Genomic DNA, 26,818 nt, shown 5'->3' with positions numbered 1-26,818 from the left:
TGCACCTTCCATGCCAGACATTTACAATGTCGGACCTGGACAATGAAAGTCAATCATACATTCCTCTGAAGCTAGCAATAGGATTTGGAACAGGCATTCAATCCCATCCGCTCAGAGCAGGCTGCACAAAGCCAGACCACTAAGTTTCCCTAAACTCTGATATAAGAAGTTACTGTCGAACAACCTTGAAGCCATATCAGAAAGGCAGGCATGACGTGCAGTAATTGGAGCCTGGAGTTATGAAAGCGTCCCCTTGACAGAGGACAAGGGCAGTTCTGCAGAGCGGAGGCTGAAACACAATCATTCTGCAGCCACAATGGTCTGAGAAAAGACAGAGGGTCCCCAGTTTCTTCATGAACATCATGGTTTAGAGAAAGCCATTGGCTGGAAGCCTTGAGGAGGAAGTCTGGTGCCATACACAAATAAGTTCCTAAGTCATACTGGTTTGCTAGTGGAGGTGTTGGATAGCTGGTGTTTCCTCCTTCAGGAGGGGTGTGATTTATTTCAGTATAAGTATGGAATGTCCCTATTTAGGAAGGACCGTTATTTTATTTTTGTTTATTTATTTTTAGCACAATATTCATTTTTCCTGATCCATCCTTCCCCCAAATGCCCCATGTCCCATTGAACCTCACTGGAGTCAAAAGGGGTAAACTTGTTTTTTAGCGTTCCTGTTTGCAACGTTCAGTTCTTGGCAGCTTTGTCTCAAAAGAAACATCACAGCACTCTCGTTCTGATGATAAATTGACCCCTGAAGCTCCATTTTAAAAATAAAAGCTGATGGTCAGGTCATACTTTGGGACCAACCAAAATTTAAATCAAGGCCTTCAACTAAATGTGTGGACTTCCATGCTGTGTTTTGCGAGACTCCTTACAACCTATAGCCTCCATACATATACAAGATCCAGTTAGACACACCCTCATTTTTTACTCTATTTTTCCTTTTCTACCATTACAGTAAAGCATCTACGGTATAAAAGACATACAAATATCTTGCTGGTCACTTTGCCACATACCATCAGAGGCATCCAAGGCTAGTGTTCCACACAGCAGTTTAGTCACGCCTGGAAAGCAGACTCCCTTGTAAAAGTCTGGATTGCAGCCCCACTGAAGCAGTCAACCAGGGGAAGGAGGAGGAGGCTGATTAGCAAAGCAAATCTGCTTCTATGTATACACAAAATATTTTGGAGGTTTAAAAACAAAAGTTGGAAAGAAAATAGACAGCTGGACAGAAACAGGTGTTTGCTGAAATACACTTGAAAACTGCAAAGGTCTCGTTAAGTAAAACACACAGTTTCAGTAACTTATACCCATTACACAGAAGACACTATGGAAGAGACACTCATGCCCTCCTCGCATCAAGAATATTCATTTTGTTTGCTATCAAGCATCATCTCTGAAGGCATCTTCAAATCTGGGGTGGGAAGAGAGATGGGGAGTGACAGCTTGAAGGACTTCCTGGTAGGTCAACCAGTGTGGCCACAGCTAGTTTAAAGAGAAGCAAGCCAGGAAGCCAGTCCTCCTCAAAAAATGGTTCTATTTTAGGAGATCCGCAAGAACCCCCCATGGGTTTGGCCTCAAACAACTGCTAGCACAAATAAACCTTCTTGGCCAAGTAGCAGCCTCAAAGGATGCAAGTGGGGAAATCCCTGTGCTAATTTTGCTCCAGCTCCACTAAGGACTTCCTGTAATAGGCTCCTAATCAGACCCAATGAGTAGGGAAGAGACCGCAAAATTATTCAGCCCATCTCAACAGATGCATCCCATCCCAGCACATTCAAAGGAGAAAAAAAAATGCAGCTATTTTGATTATGCTAAGATTGTGCCAGATACATGGGTGGGGAATAAAATATTGGACAGCAATGGAGAAAAAAAGTAGCGAAGGATGACAAGAAATGTGCTCTTTAAAAGGAGCGGTCTGTGAGATAAAAGCAGAACAGCGAAAGATATCGTCCCAATGAAAGATGAGTGCCTTGAAATTCACCCTACTTACAGGAATTTTCTCATCATGTTCATCTCTAGTATACTGCAGATTCCTACACCACTTAACCAAAACCAAATTAGGTTCCTATCTAGGTATATGACCCCAGTGCTGCAGCATTTGAGTACCTCCCAGGCACGAATGAATTTATCCTCACAACCTCTCTATCATTATCCCCACTTTACAGATGAGGAACTTGAGACAGAAAGAATTTAAGTAACTTGTCCATGGTCACGCAAGGAATCAGTAGCAGAGCTGGGAACTGAGCCCCCAACTCCTGAGTCTCAGTGCAGTGCCTTAACCACTAAGCCATCCCCTTCCTCTAGAAAATGTGCGCTTCTGGAAAGAATGAAAGGTGGGGATGGGGAAGTGCATACTTTGTCAGCATTAGGTGGTATAGTAAAGCAATGGTTTACCTGCTATATCATGTCATTGTCTCTCACACACATACCCACACATATCCACAGTGTGAAGCAGATGGCTTTTGCTGGCACTGTGTCTATTGGCTCAGTTTAGATCCCTCAGGAGCCATTAGGCAGCATGAAAGAAATTAGTTACACACCAAGCTAAACATACTTGCTAGCTTCACTGAAATCCTCGGGCTAGATGCTGGACACTTAAATAAGCACCATTGTCTGAGGTTTGAGACCACACACTGAACAGCTCAACCTTCCCAACCGCATTTATTTAGTCGGCCGCTTGGCAATGGGAGCTTCAGAGCCTGGTTTCCAAAGGGGCCGAGTGCTCGCAGCACCCGTGATTCCAAAAGGAGCTGTTGGTTCACTGCATCTTTGCAAAATCTAATCAAAGGCCCACCCTGGCTCTCTTGCAGAGGCAGTGGAGAAGCCCACACATCACACCTTGCCCGTTGCTCCAGTTCCTTCCAATTGGCCATGTATAGTATGATGAGTGGGACTGGAGCTAGAGGTTAAGATTCCAGGAGGGATCCAGTCTGGTGTTACACCTGGAGCTCAGTACACAAGCTGGGCCAGTCTGCTACTAGACAAAATACAGGCCTCTCCACACGCAGCCCTGGCCTCTCAGCATGCTCAGTGGAGATCTTTTCTCCTGCAAGTCTGGCTGTGTGCCTCCCGCATCACTTATTGCCAATGACAGAGTCACATTCCCTCCTGTACTTCACAGAACAGCAACGCTATCTGGGTCTGCCCATATAGTTGTGACAGAAAAGTATCAGCCCCCTCCCCAACTCCCAGCTATGAACATGGCACCCAGAAGGGGTGTCCTGCATTAGCTCAGCACTTACCCGACAGCCAGATTCTGAGCAGTGTTCTTAAAAGCCAGCATCCCTACAAGAACAATACGAATCCCACCCGCCCTCTTCTCACCAGACCTCCACCGTGCATTTCAGGCACAGGCTGAAGCCTTTGCCATTCTCTTTGCACTGAAATCTAGGCAGACGGGAGGGATACTAGAGAAGACAGGCAGCTGGGATAACACACAACAGTATTAGGAAATTAAATGTATGTATTCAGACACCACTGCACTGACTCAGTCTCACCTCCTCCTCAGGCTGTGATTTGCCATGAATCACTCCAGGACTCGCCCGGGAAGTTTCCACCAATTCCACAAACTTTGACGCTCCAGAATTCTGTCTCCTCCTCCATCCCCCTTTGCAGCAACTCATTCATAGGTTACACTGATCCCACGCCCCATCCCCCAAGAACAGCACATGTGATTTGTACAGAGAAGCCGATCAGCCAAGCAGAAGGGAAATCTGTCCTATGGTCTGCTTTACGCACGCGCGCGCACACACACAGACAGGAACGAAGAGACCCTGACTGGAGAGTTTACAAGTGAAATGCCACCGACAGTGACAATTTCGCTGTGAACATGTTGCTAGGCGAGGGGCAGACTGGGTGTGAAGTTAAGACCCGTTGCAAATAAAGGTTGCAATTGAGGCCATGGGACAAATTGGGTTTGAGGGGCAGAGGGCTGTGAAGGCTGATGTAGTGAAAGGTATTTGGCAGGGGGAGGTGTCAATCACATTCTAGACACTAAGACATCCTCAGATTTCTGGAGGGTTTACACCTTCCATTCACAGCACTGGCAACTGAGGGGCAGGCATTTCTTGTCCAATCTGGTGGCAAAACACGCCTCTGATTTTCTACCTTGCTCCAGTCACCTGCCTAACGGTCTGGCTTCCTGCTGAATCTCAGATGCCCTGTTGTCTCTACAGCTCAGATGACCCAATATGTTTGCCACAAATGATCCACCTATTGTCTCAGGGGAGCAGCACACACGCTAAATATAGCTTCTGCTGGAAAAAGATGAGTCTCTCATGACAGCCCTGTGAATGGGAACCAGAGAGACTGGCACCCTCCTTTCTGCCTGGCAAGCAAGGTGGGAGAAAGAAAAAGCTTCCCTCAGAATGTGACCACACTAGGGAAAAAAGGTGTGCTCTTACCTCATGCCAATTAACATGAAGTGAAATCCTAGCGAAAGGCAAGGCAGTCTGTTCTCACACCTGTTAGCAAATCCAGGTACAGGCGGGAGGGAGGCTAAGGTTTACCTAGACCTGTTAACATGTGAGAACTGCAAACTGCCTGTATTTGCTTGGATTTTACCTCATAAATTGCTAAAATGAGGTAAGAAGACACCTTTTTTCATAGTGAAGACACGGCCTCAGAGGTTTGCCTTTGCTAGACTTTACCTCAAGTTAACCAATTGCCAATTAACTCAACATACTTTAAACATTAGTAAAGACTAGTGTGAAGACTCCCATGTTTGCTCTTCAGCTGAGGAATCAGCCTAGAGAGGAAATCAAAGATTTCCCATCGTGATCATCAAGAAGCGTATTCGAATTACTTGGGCATTCTCTGAGTGCTGCTACGCAGAGTTCCAAACTGGCTGATGGTGATCAACAACGAACTGCAGCACACAGAGTCGCAGAAAAAGGGATGGGGAGAAACGAGTCTAGCAGGGAGTCAAAGGGATGGATGTGAGAACAGGTCATGTGGGACATCTTTGTTAATGATCCGGAAGAGAGAGCCGACTGGACACTAATGAAATTCATCGAGGAGATGCAAATGTCAGGGAGGATGGTGAAAAAAATACATGAAGGGAGCCCAAGAGAGGTTACAAATACAGGCAGGAAATGAAGGCGAGAGAGGGAAACCAAGCGAATACATCTGAGGGAGAATGTTCTGAAGTTAAGGTATTCCGTGGGAGGGAAATACACAGAAAGCAATTGATGGACATACATACAAAAATATAGGCTCATGGGATTTTGAAATGCATATACAGAGTGTTACATTGCACAGCAGGGTAGAGGGGGCACCTCCAAATGGTTCCAGAACATGCACAATTGGAATACTGGATTTAAGATCCAGGCTCTGCTATGTTCGAAATGAAGAGAGCAAGCGCTCAGCACTCTGACCTGATCCAGCAAACACTGAAGCATATGAAGTCACTAAAGTCAATGGACCTACTCATGCATTTAAACCTAAGCATATGCTTGATGGCTAAGTATGCAGCTTTGGAAACAACTATCATGCCGCATTCCAGGAAGAACTGGAAGTATTAGTACATAAGCTAAATTATGACTTAACTGGCGTAGCAGACACTTGGGGATATTGGTACAGAGGGGTATGGCTTGTTCAGGAAAGACAGGAAGGAAAAAGAGAGAAGTGTTGCATTATACATCAAGAATATATCCATTTGTTCTGAGGTCCAAGGGTGATGAGCGGCAAACCAGCTTAAAATCTATGGGTGAAAATAAATGGGGGGGGGGGAAATCAGTGGAGAGGTCATGGCAGGGGTCTACTATAGACCAAAAAATGAGGGGAAGGAGGTGGCCGAGACATTTCTAGAACAAATAATAGAAATATCCAAAACACGAGCATTGGTAATAATGGGGGACTTGCACTACCCAGACATCTGTTGGAAAAGTAATATGGCAAATCTCAAGATAAGTACTTGGACTGTATTGGAGCCAACTTTTTGTTTCCGAAAGTTTAGAAAGTAACCATGGTGACAGCCATTTTAGACTTGATTCTGAGCCACACGGAGAAACTGGTTGTGAATCCTGAGGTGGAAGGCAATTCAGCTGAAAACAATCATAAATATCATAGACTTCGTGATTCTATGGAAAGGAAGGAGTGAGAGCAGCAAAATACGGAAAATGGAAAGCAAAGTAACAGCCTCGGAGAACTGGTAGGTAAGGCCCCACAGGAAGAAAAATCTGAGGGATAAAAGAGTTCAGGAGAGCCGAGAGTTTCTCAAGAAGATAATATTAAAGGCACAACAGCAAACTATCCCAACATGAAGGACAGCTAGGAAGAATAGTAGGAGGTCAATATGGCTCCATCAGGAGTTCTTTAATGGCCTGAAAAATTAAAAAGGATTCCTACAAAAAGTGGAAACATGGACAAATTGCAAAGGATGAATACAAAAGACTATGACAAGCAGGTGGGACAAAATCAGAAAGGCTAAGGAACAAAATGAATTACACATAGTAAGGAACACAAAAGGCAGTAAGAAGAGAATCTTTAAATACATTAGGAGCAAGAGAAAAACAAAAGAGAAGTGTAGGTCCTCTACTCAGAGGCAAGGAGAGCTAATAACAGACACTAATTAAAAAGACTGAGGTGTTTAATGCCTATTTTGCCTTAGTCTTCACCGCAAGTTAATGATGACCAGACACTCAACACAATTAATATTAACAAGGGAAAAAGGAACACAAGCCATAGTAGGAAAAGAACAGGTTAAAGCATATTTAGATAAGTTAGATGTATTCGCGTTACTTAAACAACTAGCTGACGCATCTCTGAACCTTAGCAATTATTGTTGAGAAGTCAGATGACGGATGAGGTCCCAGAGGACCGGAAAAGGGCAAACATAGTACTGGGTGAAAGACTGTACTCGAAGAGTAGTTATCAAGTGTTCGCTGTCAAACTGGAAGGGCGTATCTAGCAGGGTTCTACAAGTGCCAGTCCTGGGTCTGGTACAATTCAATATTTTCATTAATGATTTGGAAAGTGGAGTGGAGAGTACGCTTATAAAATATGGGCACTCCCACACCATGCTGGGAGTGGTTGCTAGCACTTTGGAGGGCAGGATTAGAATTCAAAACATCCTTGACAAATTGGAGAATTGGTCTGAAATGAACAAGATGAAAATCAATAAAGACAAGTGCAAACAATAACAACCAAATGGTAAATAACTGGCATATTTATATTATATTTTATTATATATTTTCTTACCTGCCTTGTGTCTCTCATATCCTGGAACCAACATGGCTACAACACTGCCCAGAATAACTGGCTCAGCAGTAGTACTGCTGAAAAAGATCTGGGAGTTACAGTGGATCACGAACTGAATTTGAGTAGGCTGGAAAGGATTTGTATTGTTAAGTGTCATTAAATGACAATATGACTGTACACACAAAAAGTGGCAAAAAATATTTCGATCAGTAATCACTGAAATGTATAGATAGGTGAGGTAAAAAAAATGCTGCTCGAGTATTTAGAGTCTCATTTAACGATATTTACTTTGTGTATTTTGATGTGTGAGGTTGACAATTTGTGTTCTAACAGTTATAAAGCTTTGACGTTTTGAATCGCAGCCTCTACTGTCATTAAATAAGAACTGTCTGACCCCCCCCCATCGATTGACCCCTCATAATTTCCCGCAATTGAAAATTAAAAAAAAATAAAAATTTTTAAAGAGGCTTGAAAAATAAACATTGATATTAACCACTGAAATTACAAAATATAAATCGAATTCTGCCAAGCCGAAATATGACTCAACAATGTGATTCAGTTGAAAAAAGGATAAATATTAACAGGAATGTCGTATGTCAGACACGGGAGGTAATTGTGCGGCTCTATGCAGCACTGGGGAGGCCTCAGCTGGAGAACAGTTTCCAGGTTTGGACACCCGAATTTTGATGTGGACAAACTGAAGAGAGTCCAGAGGAGAGCTACAAAAGTGAGAAAAGGCTTAGAAAATGTGACCTATGAGGAAATGTTAGAAAAACCTGGGCATGTTTAGTTTTGAGAAAAGACGACTGATAATTCCCTTGTCTGAGTTTTCACAGATTGTGAATGAGGCAAGATCCAGGACAGTTAGTCAGCAATTTCATCACTCTGGTGTTGCTTTAAGGAAAAGGTCACACTCTCTATTCGTTTTGTATCACTGGGTAAACAGTGAAGTGGCCAAACTTTGCCAATGATAAGAATTTATTTAGGTTACAAGACGGTGAGGAACTTCAGCGGCATCTAAAGGTTTATCTACACATGGAGTTAGTTTCCTGGATTACTGCCAGCAGGAACAAGGCACTCTTATTCTGGAATAAGAGCGTCCACACACAGAGTTATTCAGGAACAACTAATTCACAGCCTACCTTAAACCTTGGGCAGCACGACAGCACATGACATTGTGTTGACAAATGCCAACCGTCACACATTGGAAGGAATAATTTGAATCACTCAGCCATTAATTTGGGTTCTAAATTAATTGTAGTCACTCAAGTGAAAGGCCTGGGTGCCACTGTGGATAGACAGACTAATGAAAACCATCTCAATGTGCAGCAGCAGTCAAAAAAACCCAGCCCTAAAATGCTAGCTTGCATAAGGAATAGGATTAAAAACACTACTAATACCGTTCTATCACAAGGGCATGCCAGTTCAGTGCTTTTGACTGGGCACCATGTCACCTTGTTTCTATTCCTGGCTCTGCCACTGACCCGCTGTCATTTCACCTCTTGGTTCCTCTGTTTCCCTGTCCACCTTCTCTCTATCTGGTCTATTGGCGTAAGGAATATACAGTGTGTGGCAAAACAACCCTCCCCTACCCTACTGTAATATAAATAATATTTACATCAGAGGTACATCCAGATATAGAACATTGTTCAACTTTGGTCTCTTTCACTCAAGGTAGTAGAATCAGAAAGGGTAGTTCAAAGTGATTAGAGGCATAGTGGGATCTCCATAAGAGAAAAGATTGAAAAGAACAGAATTGTTTATAACTTAGTGAGAAGATGAATCGGAGGGGACGTGACAGAATTATACAAAATAATTAACAGGATAGAGCTCATGTGGATGCTTCTATTCACCTTCCCATATAAACACAAGAATAAGGAGACCTTCCGTGAAACTGAGAAATAACAAGTTGGTATTTTATACCCACTCTAGACTTAACCTGTAGAACTCATTTCCCGCGCAGGGAAATTATCCCACCATTGTCCAAGGTGGAGTTTCTTGCACCTTTCTCCAAAGCATCTTGTATAGTCCACTGTCCGAGATCTAGGAATACTGAAGATCACTATTCCATTATTTTAAAAAAAATCTAGCCCCTCTGATTACATATGGCATATGGGGCTTGCGGTTCTACATTTTTATAGCAATACTGCCACAGAAAGCTCCAGACACTGACCACAATGTCATACAGTTAAGAATCTTGCCACCTGTCAGCACAGTGCAGAGCTGGTAGACAATTTCACAATGAGGCAGTGGAGAAGGGAAACCCAAAGCGGACAGAGAGAAATGCAGCTGTTGCATGAGAAAGCTTTCATAAGGAAGGCCGCATCCTGGAGGCCGAATGATCACTTAAACAGGAAGCGGCCCTGAGTCACAATGGTTGCACCATCTTCTGGCACCCTGCAAAAGCTGGAGACCGCTTAGGGCCAAGGACAAACTGTTTTAAGAAGTTGGCTGTGCCCACGGTTGGTGAAGACTCTTCAGCCCTGTATAAGAAACTCAGTCTCTGCCCTTTCCAGCACCCTGGACATACATTCAAAGCAACATTTGCATAAAACTAGGAATTAAAAAAGTTTCCCACCTTGAGCCTTCAAATGGACAGAGGTGCTCAACAAGCTGTTAAGGAGTTAGCTGCACATAAGGGCAATACTAGTCTCCTCCGGAAGATACTGGATTTAAAGTCTATCCAGATCTACTGCTCTTGTGAGTAAAGATGGTAAGTAAATATCCCCATTTTACTGCTGGAGACAGGGAGACAGAGGTGATAGAACTCTACCACGAACTCAGCATGTGCGAACCAGGGTGAGTTCATTGCAGAACCCAGATTTCCTAACGCCCAACCCCATGTTCCACCCACAAGACAATTTTGCCTCCTTTCACATGGCCTTTGAAATGCCACTTACACCTACCGTGCTAGCAAGGAATCCCCACAGCACGTCATGGGGTCCTGACTTCCCTGCATGGTGAGCATCACCTGCCACTGACTGGAAAGCAAGTGTGCTCCCCACCCCACTTGCTGCACCTGCCTAAGAGGCAGCGCAGTCTAATGGATAGGGTACCACCCTGGTGTTCTCTTCCCAGTTTTGCTACCAACCGGCTGGCTGACCTCCAGCGAGCCACTTCCCCTCGCTGTGCCTCTGGTTCCCCCTCCCATTCGGTCTGTTTAGACTGTAAGCTATTTGGCACAGGGACTGCCCCAGTGGAGCCTGGATTTCAGCTGAGGCCACGAAGCAGTGCCATAATAAGGAAGTAAAGGCAATTGCAAGCGACCCACTCTCATGGACGCTGCCTCCCAACACCTCTTAAATCTTCCAAATGACTGGCAGCCTACTGCAGTGCATTTACACTGGGTGAAGGCAGGAGAGGAGCATCTTCTCTCCAGCACATCTATCGGGGATGCTCGCCTCTTCACCCTGCTGCGTGCAGCCAGCAGCTGCCAGGCTGTAAAATGCAAGCAGGCCCTTCCCTTAGATACACGTGGGATGCAGCGTGTCTCTGCGATCCCTGAGCCAGCCCTTGGCCAAGAAGGGCATCTGCCCAGTATTTATTCAAACACACCCAAACGGCCGCTCTCCTAGAATGACAGATGTAGCAGCTAGTTGGTCCTTTCAGATAGGAACAAAAGCCCTCTCCAGAAGCACAAAGGCAGACAGGGAGAGAGAAAGCCTGAGCTTAAACCAGAGCCACCTGCCAGAGGCCCTCATTCCCCTTCCCTGCACAGCCAAACCTGGGCCTGAGCATTGAAACTGTTTCTGTCAACAACGGATCGCTTCCGCCCAACCTGCCTTTGCTTAGGGAACTCACGTCATTGGCGGAGGGGGGAAACCAGCCCTGTCTCCCAAGTGCATCCGATATTCCTGGCACATTTTATTTTCCCTATCTTGCTAAAAATAAAACGCACATCATGTTTCTGACCAGGTAACCAAGAGCACTTTCCTGAGACACAGGAGAAAAGCACACAAGCCAGCGAGGCCACAACGTGTGAGCAACAACATGCAAGAAACGTAATCAGCGGGGGCAGCAAGCGAGAGGGAGAAGAAGTGTTGGGGGGGTGGGATTGTGAAACTGAATGAATAGATCAAATCAGGTAAAGGGCAACATGGAGGCAGCACGAATAGTCTCAACTGACTCATTGTTTCACAGTGACAAACAAACTGCAGGGTTGTGGGGGGCGGTGGGAGGGGGGGGATTATGGTTTTGTAGGAGATCGGCCTGAGCCGCAAGCGTCTGATCAAAAAATTCTGGACTATTCAAGGCCCAGGGATGTGGTTCAGGATCATCTCATTCTGATTGCTTAAAAGTCTACCGACCGTGCTTTTGGAGGCTGACCCATTCCTGTTCTTCCCAAAAGGTGGTGGGTTGGGTTGCAGAACTTTGCGAGAATATGGCTTGGGAGGAAGAAAAAAGAAGCGGGGGGGGGGGAGAGGGAGGGTGCAAGGAAGGTTAAAAACCCATATACTGGAGATATTAGTGCAGGTGTAGCTAGGCTGATCTAGTCACATCAGGGCTACAGCAGTGCAAACCCCAAGCACAGATACCCTGCACTGGTGTAATCAGGGCTTGCCCCAGGCATTTCGCCCTGAGTAAGGGCTGCTACCCCACACTGGTACAGATATCCTCATTAGAAAGCCCAGACTCTGCCACTCTCTCTTACATGGAGTAGTCCCTTGCTTCATTCACAAACAGTCCCTTCCATTTCAGTGGGATGTATAGTATTAATCAGGATAAGGAGAGTGACAGAATCCACCCCTAAGCAAGCAGTGGGTTTGAGGTGTATTGCTGTAGAGTGGTTTTCCGATGGAACATAGGCCGAGTGATGACACAATAAATGCAGCAAGGGCCAAGAACAGAATGATCCAACAGGACTTGCAACCAATCCAATCAACTACATGTGACTTTTAAATAATCCAGTTTGAGTTATGCCCAGGTTCACACACACCACCAACTCCAGCAATTATTGCCTGCCAACCTACCATCTGTATTCAGTTCCAGCTGGGCAAGTTACTCCCCTTCCTCTCCAACTCCTAAAAAATCCCTCCAGGGTAGACTTTGCCGCAGCAGAACACTTCTTCCATTTCCACCCACGTGGAAGCTACATCTCTATACACACTATCCCTGAAAACGCTTCAGGACTCTCTGGGATAAGAGGTGCTCTAGAAATGTAAGCAATGACCAAACAACAAAGCTCTTCCCCTGCCATTCAACTCTCACATCACAGCCACCATCCTGCTGGCCAAGCAGAACAAAGGACTCCCTACAGACACCCGCTGAGGATACCATTTCAAAAACAACCAAAGGTGGTGCTGTTGGGATGCTCCCTGAGATAGGAGGACAAAGAAAGGCAGGGAAATACACAGCCTTTGGGTGTTCAAGTCAGGGCTGTCTCCTGAGTCGATAAGCACTTCTGTTATTTTAGAAGAATCACCATGCTATGCTCCAGCAACATGATGAACATGGCATGGATCAAGACAAACGGACACTGTCACCCTTAACACTTCACCTGACATAATGAACATTCCACATGAGGTGTTCCTGGATTGTGGGGTCACTGCTCTGTGCTTTGAGGTATTAAAAACAGTGAGAATGGATTAATTGGGAACCATGCCACCCTAGAAAATCCCTCTGCTGTCCCGCTCTCACCCACCTCCAAAAAAGGCGGAAGAGGCAGAGTTCAATGCAGCAGCAGATTCAACTCCATACACCACCCTGTTCATTCTGGGCCGAGACAGAGATTACTATAGACAAGTACTTTTAAACTGGGTTAGGGTTAGAGATCTTCTCCGTTTGAACTAGCCAGCTAACCACAGCAGCCACTGTCACCAATCACTGGAAATGGCTGCAGGACCCCATTGTAAATTCTTTGGCGGCAAGGACCATCTCTTTGTTCTACACCTGTACAGTGCCTTGCACAATGGGGTCCTGGAAGATGATCAGGCACTACCACAATACAAATGGTCACTCTACGTAGCATTTGAGCTAGGAGGAATGAGACTCCATATATATATTTATTTCAAGATTTTCATAAGACTAGTCCTACTGCAAACAAGTCACTCTGGTCTGTTGCCTATTACAAACTGGCAGTGAACTAGGCAAGTGAAAGTGTCCTGATCGTACAGCAGACAAAGCAATTTTTGCAGCGTCAAAGAAACTCAGTGACTACTCCTGGATTTTCCCCCGTCACAGGAAGGAAGCCTCCCACTGCATCTGTCAAGTTCTTTACTCTTTATTATACATGGGAGAGTCCCCTCTTCATAGTGTACAAATAGCTGCTGACTTCAGAGAACACAGCGTCACCAGGAGATTAGAACAAACTAGCATCTGGCTCCAACAGTCAATAATACCAGGTGGTCGCTTCAAGGGAAGGCCTTATCCCAGCCTGCCACCATAATTTGGGTGACCAGACAGCAAGTGTGAAAAATCGGGACAAGAGAAGAAAAAGCCCCAAATATTGGGACTGCCCCTATAAAATAGGGACATCTGGTCACCCTAACCATAATGCAATACTAATACTAGCAAAGGTACAGACTCGTAGAACTGACCTTGCTATGTGGTCCAGGCTAGAAAGAAGAGGATGCTAAGGAACAGTGGCCCATGTTCTGTAGTCTCTTCTATTCTATTCTGCATTCACTACCCTGTTCAAAAAGGCCTAGTCTGTTTGTCTTACCAAAGTTATTAGTCTCAATTATACCATGTGGCACGGAGGTCCACTAATTATATTACATGAAAGAAAAGGTATTTCTTTCCACCCATTTTTAAATTTGATGGAAAGGCAGGATTTGGGGGGGGGGGGCGCGAGGGAAGAGTCCTCTTCTCCACTCAAGTGACTTATTGACTTTGAATTATGAGAAAGGGTAGACAGTAGTTCCCAACTGGCCTCTACTGGAATATCGTTTCACATACCGCTAGCAATTCCAGAGGATGAGGCACTGGGCCGGGGCTCTATTCTCAGCTCTGCTGTGGGCCTGCTGGATGACTTTGGGTACGTTGCTGCACCGCCCTGTGCCTCAATTTCCCCCTCTCCCTCCTCCCCCCGTAAGACAGGAATAAGGATACTTTCTCTCCCATTTAAAGTGCTTTGAGGTTTAGGATGGACATTAGGAAAAAGTTCCTAACGGTCAGGGTGGTTAAACACTGGAATAAACTGCCTAGGGAGGTTGTGGAATCTCCATCTCTGGAGATATTTAAGAGTAGGTTAGATAAATGTCTATCAGGGATGGTCTAGACAGTATTTGGTCCTGCCATGAGGGCAGGGGACTGGATTCAATGACCTCTCAAGGTCCTTTCCAGCCCTAGAATCTATGAGATTTATGGACAAGAAGCACAATTAATAGCTAGGGTTACACGGGATTATTATCGGGAGAGCAAGAGCTGACAACATTCACGTATGTTCCTGGGCCGATACACAGAGCCATTCAGAGTCTGTCGATCCCAACTGGCTCGCGGCAGGGGGCTTTGACCCATTGCATTGCGCAACTGGGATGACAAATGCTTCCAGCGTGCCAGCTACTCACGGACTGCAGTGGCAAGGGGAAGTTGGTCAGAGCTGGGAAGGCAAAGCTTTCCCTATGCTTTGGCTAGTCAGCAATCAGTGATGCTGACCCCTATGGGGAGACAAGGGCAAGGCTGGGTTGCACTGATGGAGGTCCCATTAACACAAGGTCAGACTGATAATCTCCCCCATTTTACCCTCGTCCATACATGGAACAGCTGCTCTGGGGCCAAGCCCTAAATGCTGACCCTGGGCTGTTCCTGAGCGTGGGAAAGAGGAGTTTCAGAAGTGGCATGAAAACAGGAGGGTGCGAGACAAATTTCTTCAGAGAAACCGTCCAAACCAGGGAGGACACAGCGGCCAGGGGAAAACCAAACGAGAACACAGATCAGAGCTAATTAACCTCCCCCCCGCCCCGGAGAGGGGGGTGGGCGGGGCGACTCTGAGGGAGATTGAAGGGCTATAAGCAACCAGTTGTGTCAGCTGGTTATTTATAGAGCAATAAGGAGAACAAGAGCAGCTGACACGTTGCTGGGGACATACGGGGGGGTGGGGGAGGGCTACCAAACCTCACTACCTGAACGACGAAAGCCTCGAGCCAACGGATGCTGAAAGGAGCGTCCAGGTTCTGTGTGTGCTGTGCAGCAACAGGAGTGACCAGAGCTTTGTTCATGAGCTGTAACCATCAGGAATGGGTGTCCTCTGGCTCTGCTTCCACAGCCCCCTTTCTATTTCCTTCCTCAGACAGAAACTTTTGCAAGAACCACAGTCAGCCCCCGCTCCCCCCAGGTGGAAAGAAGCTACAAAATCGCCTCCATATGGTTGGTTTGGGGCTGGTCTCTTCCTGCAAGAGGACTCAGCCATGCGATAAGAGAAAAGTGAATTCTCCTCTGTGCATCAACCTCCGTTCCCTTTTCACCAGGCTGTCTATTGCATTTCACCTCCCATCACTCTGCATGCTTAAGCCATTTGCAGCTCTTCCTTTCCAAGGGGTCTGGAGGTTTCAGCTGGGTGCACAGAAAATACAGCTCCAGCACATGGTTAGCAAAGCCCCCACAATCCCTTTTATGTAGAATTATATGGGCTGTAGAGACATGAGCAAGTTGGATTCAGAGACATTCATTAACTGTCCAGTGCCAACTGGACACACTGACAAATCCCACGACTGAACACGACAGGGTTAAGAGCAGAGAGGCCTTACAAAAACCCTAAGATGAAATTTAACCTTGGCACAGAGCTGTTACCATTCCAGGGCTGCAAGGTCTCCTCACACAGCATCCTTGCCAATTTCCCCAGGGGAAAGAGCAGCAGATTAGAAGGACGGCGCGTTTGAAATGGAAGACAGGACCCTCTGTGGTTGCTGCCTTGGCTCCTTGCACCCAATCCACCGTCCAACTTTGGGATCGTTCCAATCCAAGTGTGATCTTTGCAGCTCAGGCTCAAAGGCTAATACCTTCCAAGCATTCCTTCTTTCGGAGGGCCGTCCCTTTGAGATTTAGACCCATCCCACACAAGCATGGTCATTCCCCACATTTCCACCCAACTGTTATTGTGAAATTACATCAAACACGGGAGGATAGAAATGGGGACTCTAGAAACAGTGTCTGGTTAATCTCATGTCATTTTTCATTCCTGATACTGATGTTCTGCTTGCGTCAATTTGGACCTTGGAGAGAAGGGAGAGATGGGGAGATGTGACTCTGGATGAGGCATCCAAAAGGGCTTCTCTTATGCAAGTGATGGGATAAGTGGATCACTGTGCTGCTGGGAAAGGAAAACACCCCAAACACTTTTCACTGAGTCATGGCACAGGCATTTAACAAGTGAATGCATGCAGCTGGCCACGTGACATGCTCCAGGGATGGTGTACCTGATACATGGAGGCTCCTCCATAGGGACGGGAGAGACAGTGGCTGATGGATAACTCAGTTCCCAGTTAGGCAGTGTGTTTTGGCCATGCAGATCCTGAGGAGTTATGGAGCTAGCAGGTTACCTAGTGGAACTAGCTAGCCAGGGCTCAGGGAGAGAGGTGCAAGCCAGACAGACAGGAGGACATGAACAAGATGTTGCTACAGCTAAAATGCACCGCTCGAGCTCATCCCTCCCTTCTGGCATCTGTGATGTAATTTCCTGTTGGAAACAAAACAGGAATCAGAAGTGGCAGGTTTAAGTTTGAAAGGGACTGGCTAGCCTAAGGTGTCAGTAATCAGACACAGAGCCTTTCACCTCCAGGGCACTGGCTCAAATCTGGCCCAGGATGACAGGGGACAAAATCAATGCTATCTGACACTAGCTCTGTGTTGGCAGCGGAGTTTCAATCCACTTCCACATCACAAAAAAACACCACAACTCCCCAGAGGCACCAACACATGGATGGGACATTGATTCCAACGGCTCTTCTGCCCCAATTCGTCAAGCAAGGGATAGTCATAAGGTCTGTGCAATACTCGAATAAAGAGTGAGCTTCAATCACCAGCACTATCACTGCGGCCCCTTTCGACAGCAGCACAGAGTAAAAGGAAAATTAATTCAATATCACCAGAGAAGGAAGGAGTGAATATTTTCCACCCAAATATACACAGTTCTCTGAGGCCAGCAGTCTGTTTCATACAAAATTCTCTCAGTCTGGACCCATGACAGAACCAAGTCCCTTTGAGGCTCATTTCAGTTCTTCCTTCCAAATCCCATTCCCCTAAGCCTCTGTAGTTAATTATATTTCCTATCAGGGCTGCTGGATTTGTGAATAAGCATGTATGTGTTTGTACTACAGGAAATGAGTTGATATTGGCAGTGACAATTAATTTAAAGGTAAACACCACTGTAAACCATTAACTCAGCAGTGACCTCCGTACTTTGCACAGTACCGCAAAATACATACATAAGCTTAAAACAAACCCCTGCTTAAATTAATCGTACAGGCTGAAGAGTCCATCCCAGGCACCTGCGAGCCAGCTACTTGCGTAACAAGCAGGTGTCATTTCCTGTTTTTCTTTGCGAGATGCTTCTAGGATTTCCTTCGCCTGTCAGATAAGATTGGGCAGCTTTAGTCTCCATGACGTGACCAGATAGGCCACCTGGTTTGCTGCGATGGTCATAAGCCATTTAACAATAAGTTTGTCATTTTGGTACCCGGATATGCCAGAGTCAAATGCAAACACTTGCACCACATGTGCAGGGTTCAGGGCAAATGAGGATAAAGCATGTGGCAGGGGGAAGGGTTAGACTGAACCCCCTCCCCCCTCTGCAATAGGTGGAGCCTCGCTCCCAATAGCCCTACATTATTTTGAATGCCATAGGGTGAATCTGCAGTGAGTCCCAGAGGTGCAGCTGACCCTCGGTGAAAGCAGCACCGTGGCACACACCTTGGGTGGGTTTATAACCAGAGGGTCAGGTTTTCACATATGCCTACAGGAGTTCAATGCCTAATTCCCATTGACCTCCTTCAGGCTTCTTTGAAAATCCCAGCCTGTATCTCGACCTTTCAGTTTGCAAAAGGCTAAAGAAAGGCGGGGGGGGATTCAACATTACACCTTTGTGGTACAATTTACCACTTCCCAAGACTGTATCAATAATTCATTTCAGTGGTAGCAGTTTCAGAAGCACAAGCAGCTTCTAATTGAAACCGTGGTTCTTTTAAAATCGCTTTTCTTTATTTACAGGTGAATTTACCACTGGCAAAAGGCTCTGACAGCCTTGGAGTCTGAAATCCTCTATCCAGCAAAGAGGGGAAGCACTGACAGTGGCTGTGCAAGCTCCCCGCAACTCTACCTGTGTGCCCCAGCCGGAGCTGGGAGTACCTCTAAGGGCAGGAGGTGTAGGCACAGCCTCCATGATCTAACAATCATTTGGCCTCTCCAATAGAGCTGCCAACTAGTGGGACAATTGGATGCAAATGTGAATAACTTGCCCTTTAGGAACAGGGCTGAGGCCCAGCAAAACTCATTTCACACAGGCCAAACAGCCAGCAGATAGTCATGACCAGTGGTTACTACCAGCCTCGGCTGGATTTGATTTTACCCCAGTGACTCTTGGGTGGAAGACTCTGCAGTCCTCTACCAATCCCCCAAGCTCTCTTGTCTGCTCCACGGACCTGAGCCAAAGCCCAGTAAAGAGAGTGTGAGCCTTTCCACGACTCCCACTGACTTCAGTGGGCTCTGGAGCAGCTCCAAGACGAAGTACTTATGTTTCCCTCAACAAGAAAACGATAGGAGTTGCACCCAACCCTATCTAAGGCCAAAGGGAATCTAGATTAATGAATTCAGAGACTAAGAAAATTCCCCCTCAGCACACACAATGCTGCAACACATCTCTCCAGCAACGGGAGCTACTGTGAGAGCATCAAAACGAGTCCCAGCTCGCCACACTGGCTTGCCATACAATAGAGGCTCAATGTCGCAGTCCCTATCTTTAAGGCACTTAGTGGCCTGCACCCAGCATATCTCAGAGACCCTAAAGCTCCGGGATGAGAACTGTAGTTTATGACACTGTTCTTCAGGTACAACAGAACTTAGAACCATAAGGATAAAGCTCACTTGTGCCAGAGATGGAGCTTTCTCGGGGGCTGGTCTGAGCCTGTGGAATGAACTCCCCCATGAACCCAGGACATCACAAATCTCCCCACCCCTGCGCCAAGTACCCAGCACACTTCTTTAACCTGCCTTCTCTATGATAAACACAGAACAGCACAGCCATTTAAAAACACCCAACCACAACACACACACAATTCTCCCCCTCGGAGAGAATGAACCACACATGACAGATGTTATCTGTGTTGCTCAATGCACTAATAAAAGGTGCTCAGATACTTTGGTGATGAGGTTAGATTAAGAACATATATAGAATAGACACACCTGTCCAGCCCTCCTTTCCCCATGCACGCTGCTAACACTTCCATGAAAGGGACCTTCAAACCCCCAAGGAATAGAGATAAACAGCAAAGCAGCAGCTCTGGCAGCCTGTGGCTCTTAAACCATTGCAGATTTTTATTCTATCACTGCAAGCTTGAGAAAGGGGGTTTTATTTACACGGCCTTGACATCCATTGAAGTACAGCAGATGGGGAGTTCTTACTGTCATTTCGTCCTTTCCTCAGATACGTTTACAAGGATTTTACCATCTCCACAGGCCCAGTAAACACCTCCTTGAAAATGTCCAGGGAAACACTCTGGACTTTGTGCCTGCGTGCAGAGAACCCCAGATTAATCTACTAAATAAGTGACAGGCTACATGTTAGCTATTACTTGACCAGAACCATTACACTCAGGCACTCTGCATTTCTTCAGCAATCAGCATAATGTGGGTGTCCAGAGAAAGGTGGACTTGAGAGGTGGTATAGAAGTGTCAGATACTCCTCTCTTCTCCTCCTGCTTCCAGGCATGAATTAACCTCTAGCTGGGAGAAGGGGAGGGAGAAAGAAGCTTTTCCTGAGGGGAGTTTCACAGATTTAAAGGCCAGAAGAGGCCTTTGCAATCATCTAGTCGGACCTGCTGCAAAACACAGGTGAAAAAATTAAATTAAATGACCTGTTTCAAGTCCAATAACTGTGCTTGAACAAGAGCACAGATTTTAGAAAAACAGTTAATCTTGATTTAAAAGCTTTCAGTGATGGAGAATCCACCACGTTCCTAGGTAAGTTGCTCCAATGGTTAATTACCCTCATTGATAAAAATGCGCACCCAATTTCTAGTCTGAATTGGTCTATCTTCAGCCTCCAGCCACTGAATCTTGTAATAGTTTTGCCTGAGAGACTGAAGATCCCCATAACTGACGACTGCAGAGTTTCCTGCACTTTCCTTGGAGGCAGTTGGTACTGGCCACTGTCAGTGCCTGGATACTGGACCAAACGGACCCCCAGTGTGACCCAGAATGATAAGACCCTGCTCCTCTGGATTTCTTCATAATCAGCACTGCTTCCCATAGAGAAATTAATTTTGATGTCTGGGCTAATGGACTGATGTCCAAAAGTGCCCCTTCTCCCCCCTACTCATTCACATCCCTCCTTCAAAGAGCAAAGAGCAAACACACACTTATTCCACAAAGTGGAATTCATCTACCAAGCAGATGACAGGAGATTGCAGGCTCTTCAGGGCAGCGCCCTCGCCTTCACAGCAATCTAAAAAGTGGCTAGGTTGGCGTTCTAGATAAAAAATAATTTACATACCACTATGAGACTGGACCCTGTGCGATCACATCTACCCAACCTGCATTCATTTAGATTGTGAGCTCCCCTCTACACTGGTGCAACACAGAACTATCATCTGCCCCCAATTTTTCACATGGGAAAATGGAGGCCCAGAAAGGGGAATGACTTGCCCAAGGATGCAGTGCAAGTCAGTGGTCGAGTTGGGGACAGGACCCAGATCTGCCATCTTACCCTGGGCTTCAGTCACAAAATGATCCTTTCACTCTAATGGCACATTCCAGGGTTACTGCTTCATTGAGAGCTGGGCAGGAGCAGACGACGACGAGATGGGAAGTCTCTCCTAGATACTGTTTACACAGATACTCGGAAGCGAGTGTTGGACATTAAAGAATCCTAGACCTTAAAGATGGAAGGAGACTTATCACATCCCATCTATCACAGCATTTTTCTACAGCATCCATCATTGCAGTGTCTAATCTAGCCACCCTTTGTCAGTGCAGGATTGTTCCCCAAAGAAAGCCAGAAAGAGATAACCACTGTAAAAAGCTCCTGAGATTGCCAGAACCTCAGAGCAGGGACCTGAGTGCTTTTCAGAGTGCTGCACTATATAAACAGCTCCCGGGGCTCCTCTGGCTTTATTGAAAGAGGGTTTTGGTTTTGAGGAGGGGGAATAAGAGTAACATGAAGATTTCATAACATCCTTTTGTCTCCACGGCCTCTCAGGCAAACGGGGCTGACCCATCTCTCCCCTCCCCCAGCTGCACAAACAAATGTACTTCCACAGATAAAAATCACCAGTTCTACTCTGCTTTGTTCTCTTTACCTCTGACAAGGGAAAAATGGGGGGGGGGCAAAATCAAAGCACTATTTCGTTTCCCCGAAGACATTTCACTCTGACACGGCTTTCCCTGCTGCAGGGCCCCTTTCAGAAACACAGCTCCTAATTCTCTGGGCGAGAGAGACTAATCTTACGCTTTGTGCCCATCACCTGGCTCCTGACCAAATGGCTGTGAAAGAAGCAGATCTGCAGCAGACACATACAGTACAATTAGAACAGACGCTGATGGGGAGGAGGGGGCAGGGCACTGCACAAAAGGAGAGGATTAACATTACTTATAAATTTCTGGGGTCTGCTACCTGACTAAGGGGATGCTCATCAACACAGATTACCATGAACGCACACACCCCTCATCACTGCTGTCTATTACTTAGATGCAGCCATTGTCTACCAGCAGCATATCAGGGCAGGTGCTGTGGAACTGTCAACTGGGAGTCAGGATTCCTGGGTTCTGCCCCCGCTCCACAAGCTGTACTACCTTGGGCAAGATCATTTTTCACTGACTGCTTCCAATAATGCCCTAGTTTGCAGTGGTGCTGTCAGCCTCAAGTGTTTGGTACAAATCAGCATCAGAGTGATTAATAGTTAGTGCGTCTGCCGTCGTTATTACGGTTAAGAGTTAAACAGCAACCAAAAGACCAGGCCTCTTTGTGCCAACATTTCAGTCCTGCCAGCTCCAGACTCAAGTCCAATATCTACAGTAGTGTATTCCATTGAACTGAAATGGCTAGAAACATTTTACATGAAGCCTTAGATTCTGAAGGGACGCAATAAAAAACACTCACAAAGGCTGTAAATCCTCATAGTTGGAAGATTTTCCAGCCCCACAGATCTCTCTCATCCCTGAAAATGACTTTGGAAATTGAACAAGGGCTTTGAGACCCCCTGTCTGTTGCTAGGCCGAGGTCAGGAGAGGGAGACTAGATCCTTCTATAACATGATACCAATACTTCCAACCCCGTATGCACATGGATATGCATGTGCACACAGCCCAGGTGATACCAGCCTGGCAAACTGGGACAGCCCTATTTTATTCTCAGTGAAACTCAGTAATTGATCTGCATCGTATTTCCACGGAACGCACTGGACGTCAGCTATTCCCTCCATTCCCAGGGTAACAATGTTCTTCTACAGATGCCCCGATTCACAGAGCAGGCAAGAAAAAATAGCCATGCTCCTATTTAAAAGGAGAATCAAGGAGCTCTTCTCACCCGGCTTGCACTTCACTATAAGACTCAGCAGACACACTTGCTAAAACCAGACTCTGGCGTTCAGATAGGTGTTAATATGGCGCACTCCGGTGCCACCCAGAGCCTTAAAGCAACACGCTAACACTAATCAGTTAAGCCTCAACATCTCTTTGAGGCGGTTATCTGCACTGTACACCTGGGGAAACTGAGGCAAAGCAGCCTGCCCATGGTCACACAGCAGTCAGTCACATAGCTAGGGACAGAATCCATATCTCCAGAGTCTCAGACCGGTGTCCTATCCAATACACCATATTGCCTCAAATATATCACCCGAGAAGCCTGCCAGGTGCTTTGCAAACAAAGAGACAAAGCACCTGCCTTCCCTGCAGAACACGGGGGCTTTTCACCCCCTCCACAAACACTAGCCCCTTACTTTAAGACCTGCTTTCACTGAGGTACTCTGAGCTCCCCGCATGCCACAAATAGCCCTACAGCCAGGACTCAACAGCACAGCTAGAGCTAGTCAACACTCAGACCCCATTTTTTGTAATTAAAACGCAGGCATCAGGAAAGGTTTGCTAATCCTTTTAAGCAGCAAGCCCAGCAGCCCACTGTTAATCAGTTCACAGCACATGACTCCCCACTTGGTTACTAGATAAGTTTAATAACGAGGGTTTGGGGTGCACAATGGCTCTGATTTTAAACACACACACACACACACACACACACACACACACACCTCTGCCACTCCAGCCCCCCTGACTGGAATCCACCTCCCCTCCAGCCACTGGGGACTGTTCACCTCAGACATTTCAATAGCCAGTCTTCAAAATAAAATTCATTTGACAGACCTCCTCATGGCTCCCAATTAATTTTGTTCAACAGAGGTTAACCGCTAGAGCATCCCAGGGGGACAGAGACAGCAAGGGAGGATTTCACCTAGCCCCAGGTCACCGGCTGAGCAAGGTGAAAGCGCACACCAAGCAGGCCAGAAGGACTCCCAGATCTTGCTTTGCAAGAGTTTAAGCTTCTTCAATCCCACTTATACAAGCAGCATTATGAAAAGAGCTTAGGGCTCAAAGAACAGTGGGACCAGCCAACTTTCAGACAATCAATCCTCTGTGCCTCTCTCCCTACTCCCCAGTTCCAGAAGTCTAAAAGTTTATCCAAATACAAAGCCAGCTCCCTGCAGTAAGAAGAGGCTAGTTTATAAAAGCACCTAGCACAGCTATCGCACTTCCAGGGCCCGATTCTCCTCTCCCTTACGCTGCCTTCACATCATGGCAGCTCCATGGAGTTAAATAGTTGCCCCAGATTTACATTGTTTCTTTCTCTCTTATTGACACCAATCAGGCTCTCAGTCTTCAAACTTTTTTTAAACGTTTAGTTAATTAGCCACAACTCTCAAACCCCCCAGCAAGTAGCTAGGTAAGATCAGTATTACTCCCACTTTTCTCCCCATTGGCAAACTGAGGCAGAGGGAATTTTAAGTGACTCTCCCAAGGCCACCAAGGACCTCTGTGTCAGAAGCAGGATTCAGGAGTTCCTTGCTCCTAGTCATCTGCTCAGAGCATCTCTCCTCCCACCACCAAAATGGGGAGACTTGGGGCTTGTCTACAGAGAACTGTTCCTGATTAACTCCATATGTGGACACTTATTGCAGAACAATATTGTCTTGTTTCTGTTAATGCACTCTTGTTCTGGATTAAGAGAGTGTCCGCACATGGAGATATTCATGAATAGCTACTGCACTTTAAATGCAAACCCTACCTTCATCCAAATTAAACTTTCAAGTGCAGACAAGCCACAAGAAAGCCAAAGAACTGGAATTATACAATCAATATCTATCTCTCTATCTCTCCCTCCCTCTCCCTCTTTCCCTCTCTCCAATGATTTGAGGATTTTGCTGTGTCCCTAGTGGACAGTCCTGAACTGAGCTTTATAGTTTAGTAAACAACCCTAGTGAGTGTCCCAAGTCAGAAGGCACTTAAATACATCTCCAGATGCTGGATTTATGCAGAAGATAATCACTGTGCTTGAATGCCAAATAAAAGCAGCTAAGAACCCATTTTTCATTTATAAAGCCTCTCTGGCTGTGAGCCTTGGGTGACCGATGGAAAACACCCGAAAAACCTGGAACACCAGTACCAGCATTTTCTTTGGAAGAGCCTCAACATAAAGTGGGAGGATCGTCCCACTGATGTCAGTGTCCTCATAGAGATTAATATCTTCAGTGCTGAGGCCCTGATTATCCAGCACCAGCTGAGGTGGAGCGGGCACTGTGTGCACATGCCTGATGTATGCCCACCAAGACAATTGCCGTATGCCCAACTCACCAAAGGAGAAAGGAAAAGGGGAGGCCAAAAGAAACGCTTTAAAGACACCCTCAAGATAAACATCAAGAGATGTGGCATTGACAACACACACTGGGAGAAAGCAGCCCAGGATAGAGATAACTGGCAAAGACTTGTCAGAGAAGGAACATTCACTTTTGAAGAAAATCGCCTTGCCCTGGTCGCAGAAAAACACCAGAAAAGAAAGACAACTGTCATGCAGCAATCAATGGCCCAACCCTGTCTTCCAACACCACCTGCAACATCTGTCAATGAGCCTGTGGCTCAAATCGGACTCCTCAGTCACCAAAGGACCCATGAAAATAAAACCTGTGAAAGATCATCCTCGACCTCGAGGGATCACCGATGATGATGAACCCATTTCACAGCCAATAACACATCTTTTACTCGAGAAATCTGGGAACCCATCTGACCTCTCTTACCAGGGAAACCAGTCTGGTCATTTCAATCAAATCCTGGGTAGATACAAATACAGAAGAGGGTGTATTAGAAACAGGGTGACCAGATGTCCCAATTTTATAGGGACAGTCCCGATATTTGGAGCTTTTTCTTATATAGGTGCCAATTACCACCCCCCCTCCCGATTTTTCACCCTGGCTATCTGGTCTGTAGAAAGAGCTACAAGCATCTGACCTGCTGAACATAAGATCCTAATGAGACCTAGCAGAATTTGCCAACTGTCAGAAATGAAACACTCTGTAAGGGCATTATTTGTCAGGAAAGGAGGAGGATTGTTTGCAGCTGCATAGAAAACAGCAAAGAAACCTCTCTCAGTCTCACTTGCTGGATTTTACAAGGTTAGAGTCTCTTCTGCCTTTCGGCTCCTCAAGGTAAAATCCATAAACACGAATGCCAGCAAAGAGCACTGCACGCGCACGCAAACGTACTAGAACGACAAGGGAAGCATCCATCATCTTCCATAGAGAAACTTCCAGGAACCCTCCCAAAAGCCCTTAGTAGAAGGGTTGTTTTATTCGCTGGCTTGAAAGGTGATAAGCTAGCAGTCCTCGAGTCTGAAGTCCCTTGGTCATAGGGCAGCAACATGGTACGTCTTAAACCACCTTCTCCCCTTTGCACTGGAGGGAACCGCAGTAGAAGCAAGAGCTTGACTCTATAGTCACACTCAGCTGCAGTCAGCAAGGGACCCTTCAGTGCCAACTGCATTGGTTTTTGCAAAGCAGACTCTTGCGCAATGGACCCAAGCTCATGTGATGACATTATCACGTCTCTCCTCCCGTTGCCATGCATTAGAAGGGACAAAGGCATTGGCTCAGGGCAGACCAAGAAGAAGAAGGAAGAGGAGGAGAATAACTCCCCGGGGGATGATATCAAGATAGTAGTGTGCTGGCAAGAGAGGCACATGTCTGGGATGGCTGCAGCCCATAGAGTCAGTAACTGGGAATCCCACCCCTCACTAACTTGGCTCCTATCAGGAATAGCAATCTGCATGATCCTGCCTGAATTTGTACGTATAACCTAGGAGACAAGCTTCGTCCGCGGGAAGCACCAACCCCGCCTCCTTTAAAATAAATCTCAGAAGAGTGTCATATCTTTTGTGTTCTCCAGATAGTACTGCTCCCCACTGGAGGGAATCAGAGCAGCTCAG

At 46.3% G+C, this 26,818-nt stretch overlaps 1 protein-coding gene across 2 annotated transcripts in view; it reads right to left on the bottom strand.

The window, feature by feature from the left end:
• The window catches only part of MAPKAPK2 (MAPK activated protein kinase 2), an 80,459-nt gene that overhangs the window by 32,563 nt on the left and 21,078 nt on the right, over positions 1–26,818 (bottom strand). The window contains exon 1 of one of the 2 annotated variants that reach the window (XM_039534443.1): positions 1,017–1,043. The exons of the other annotated variant lie outside the window; for it this stretch is intronic. Within the exon in view, the coding sequence (XP_039390377.1) occupies positions 1,017–1,028 (12 nt within the window). The 5' untranslated portion in view covers positions 1,029–1,043. Of the gene's footprint in view, positions 1–1,016; positions 1,044–26,818 lie in introns of those variants that run through there. 2 annotated transcript variants of the gene reach the window in all.

Source organism: Mauremys reevesii, linkage group 4 (genome assembly GCF_016161935.1).
Source record: "Mauremys reevesii isolate NIE-2019 linkage group 4, ASM1616193v1, whole genome shotgun sequence".
Taxonomy (NCBI): Eukaryota; Metazoa; Chordata; order Testudines; family Geoemydidae; genus Mauremys; species Mauremys reevesii.
This window is presented reverse-complemented; position numbering and strand designations above follow the sequence as displayed.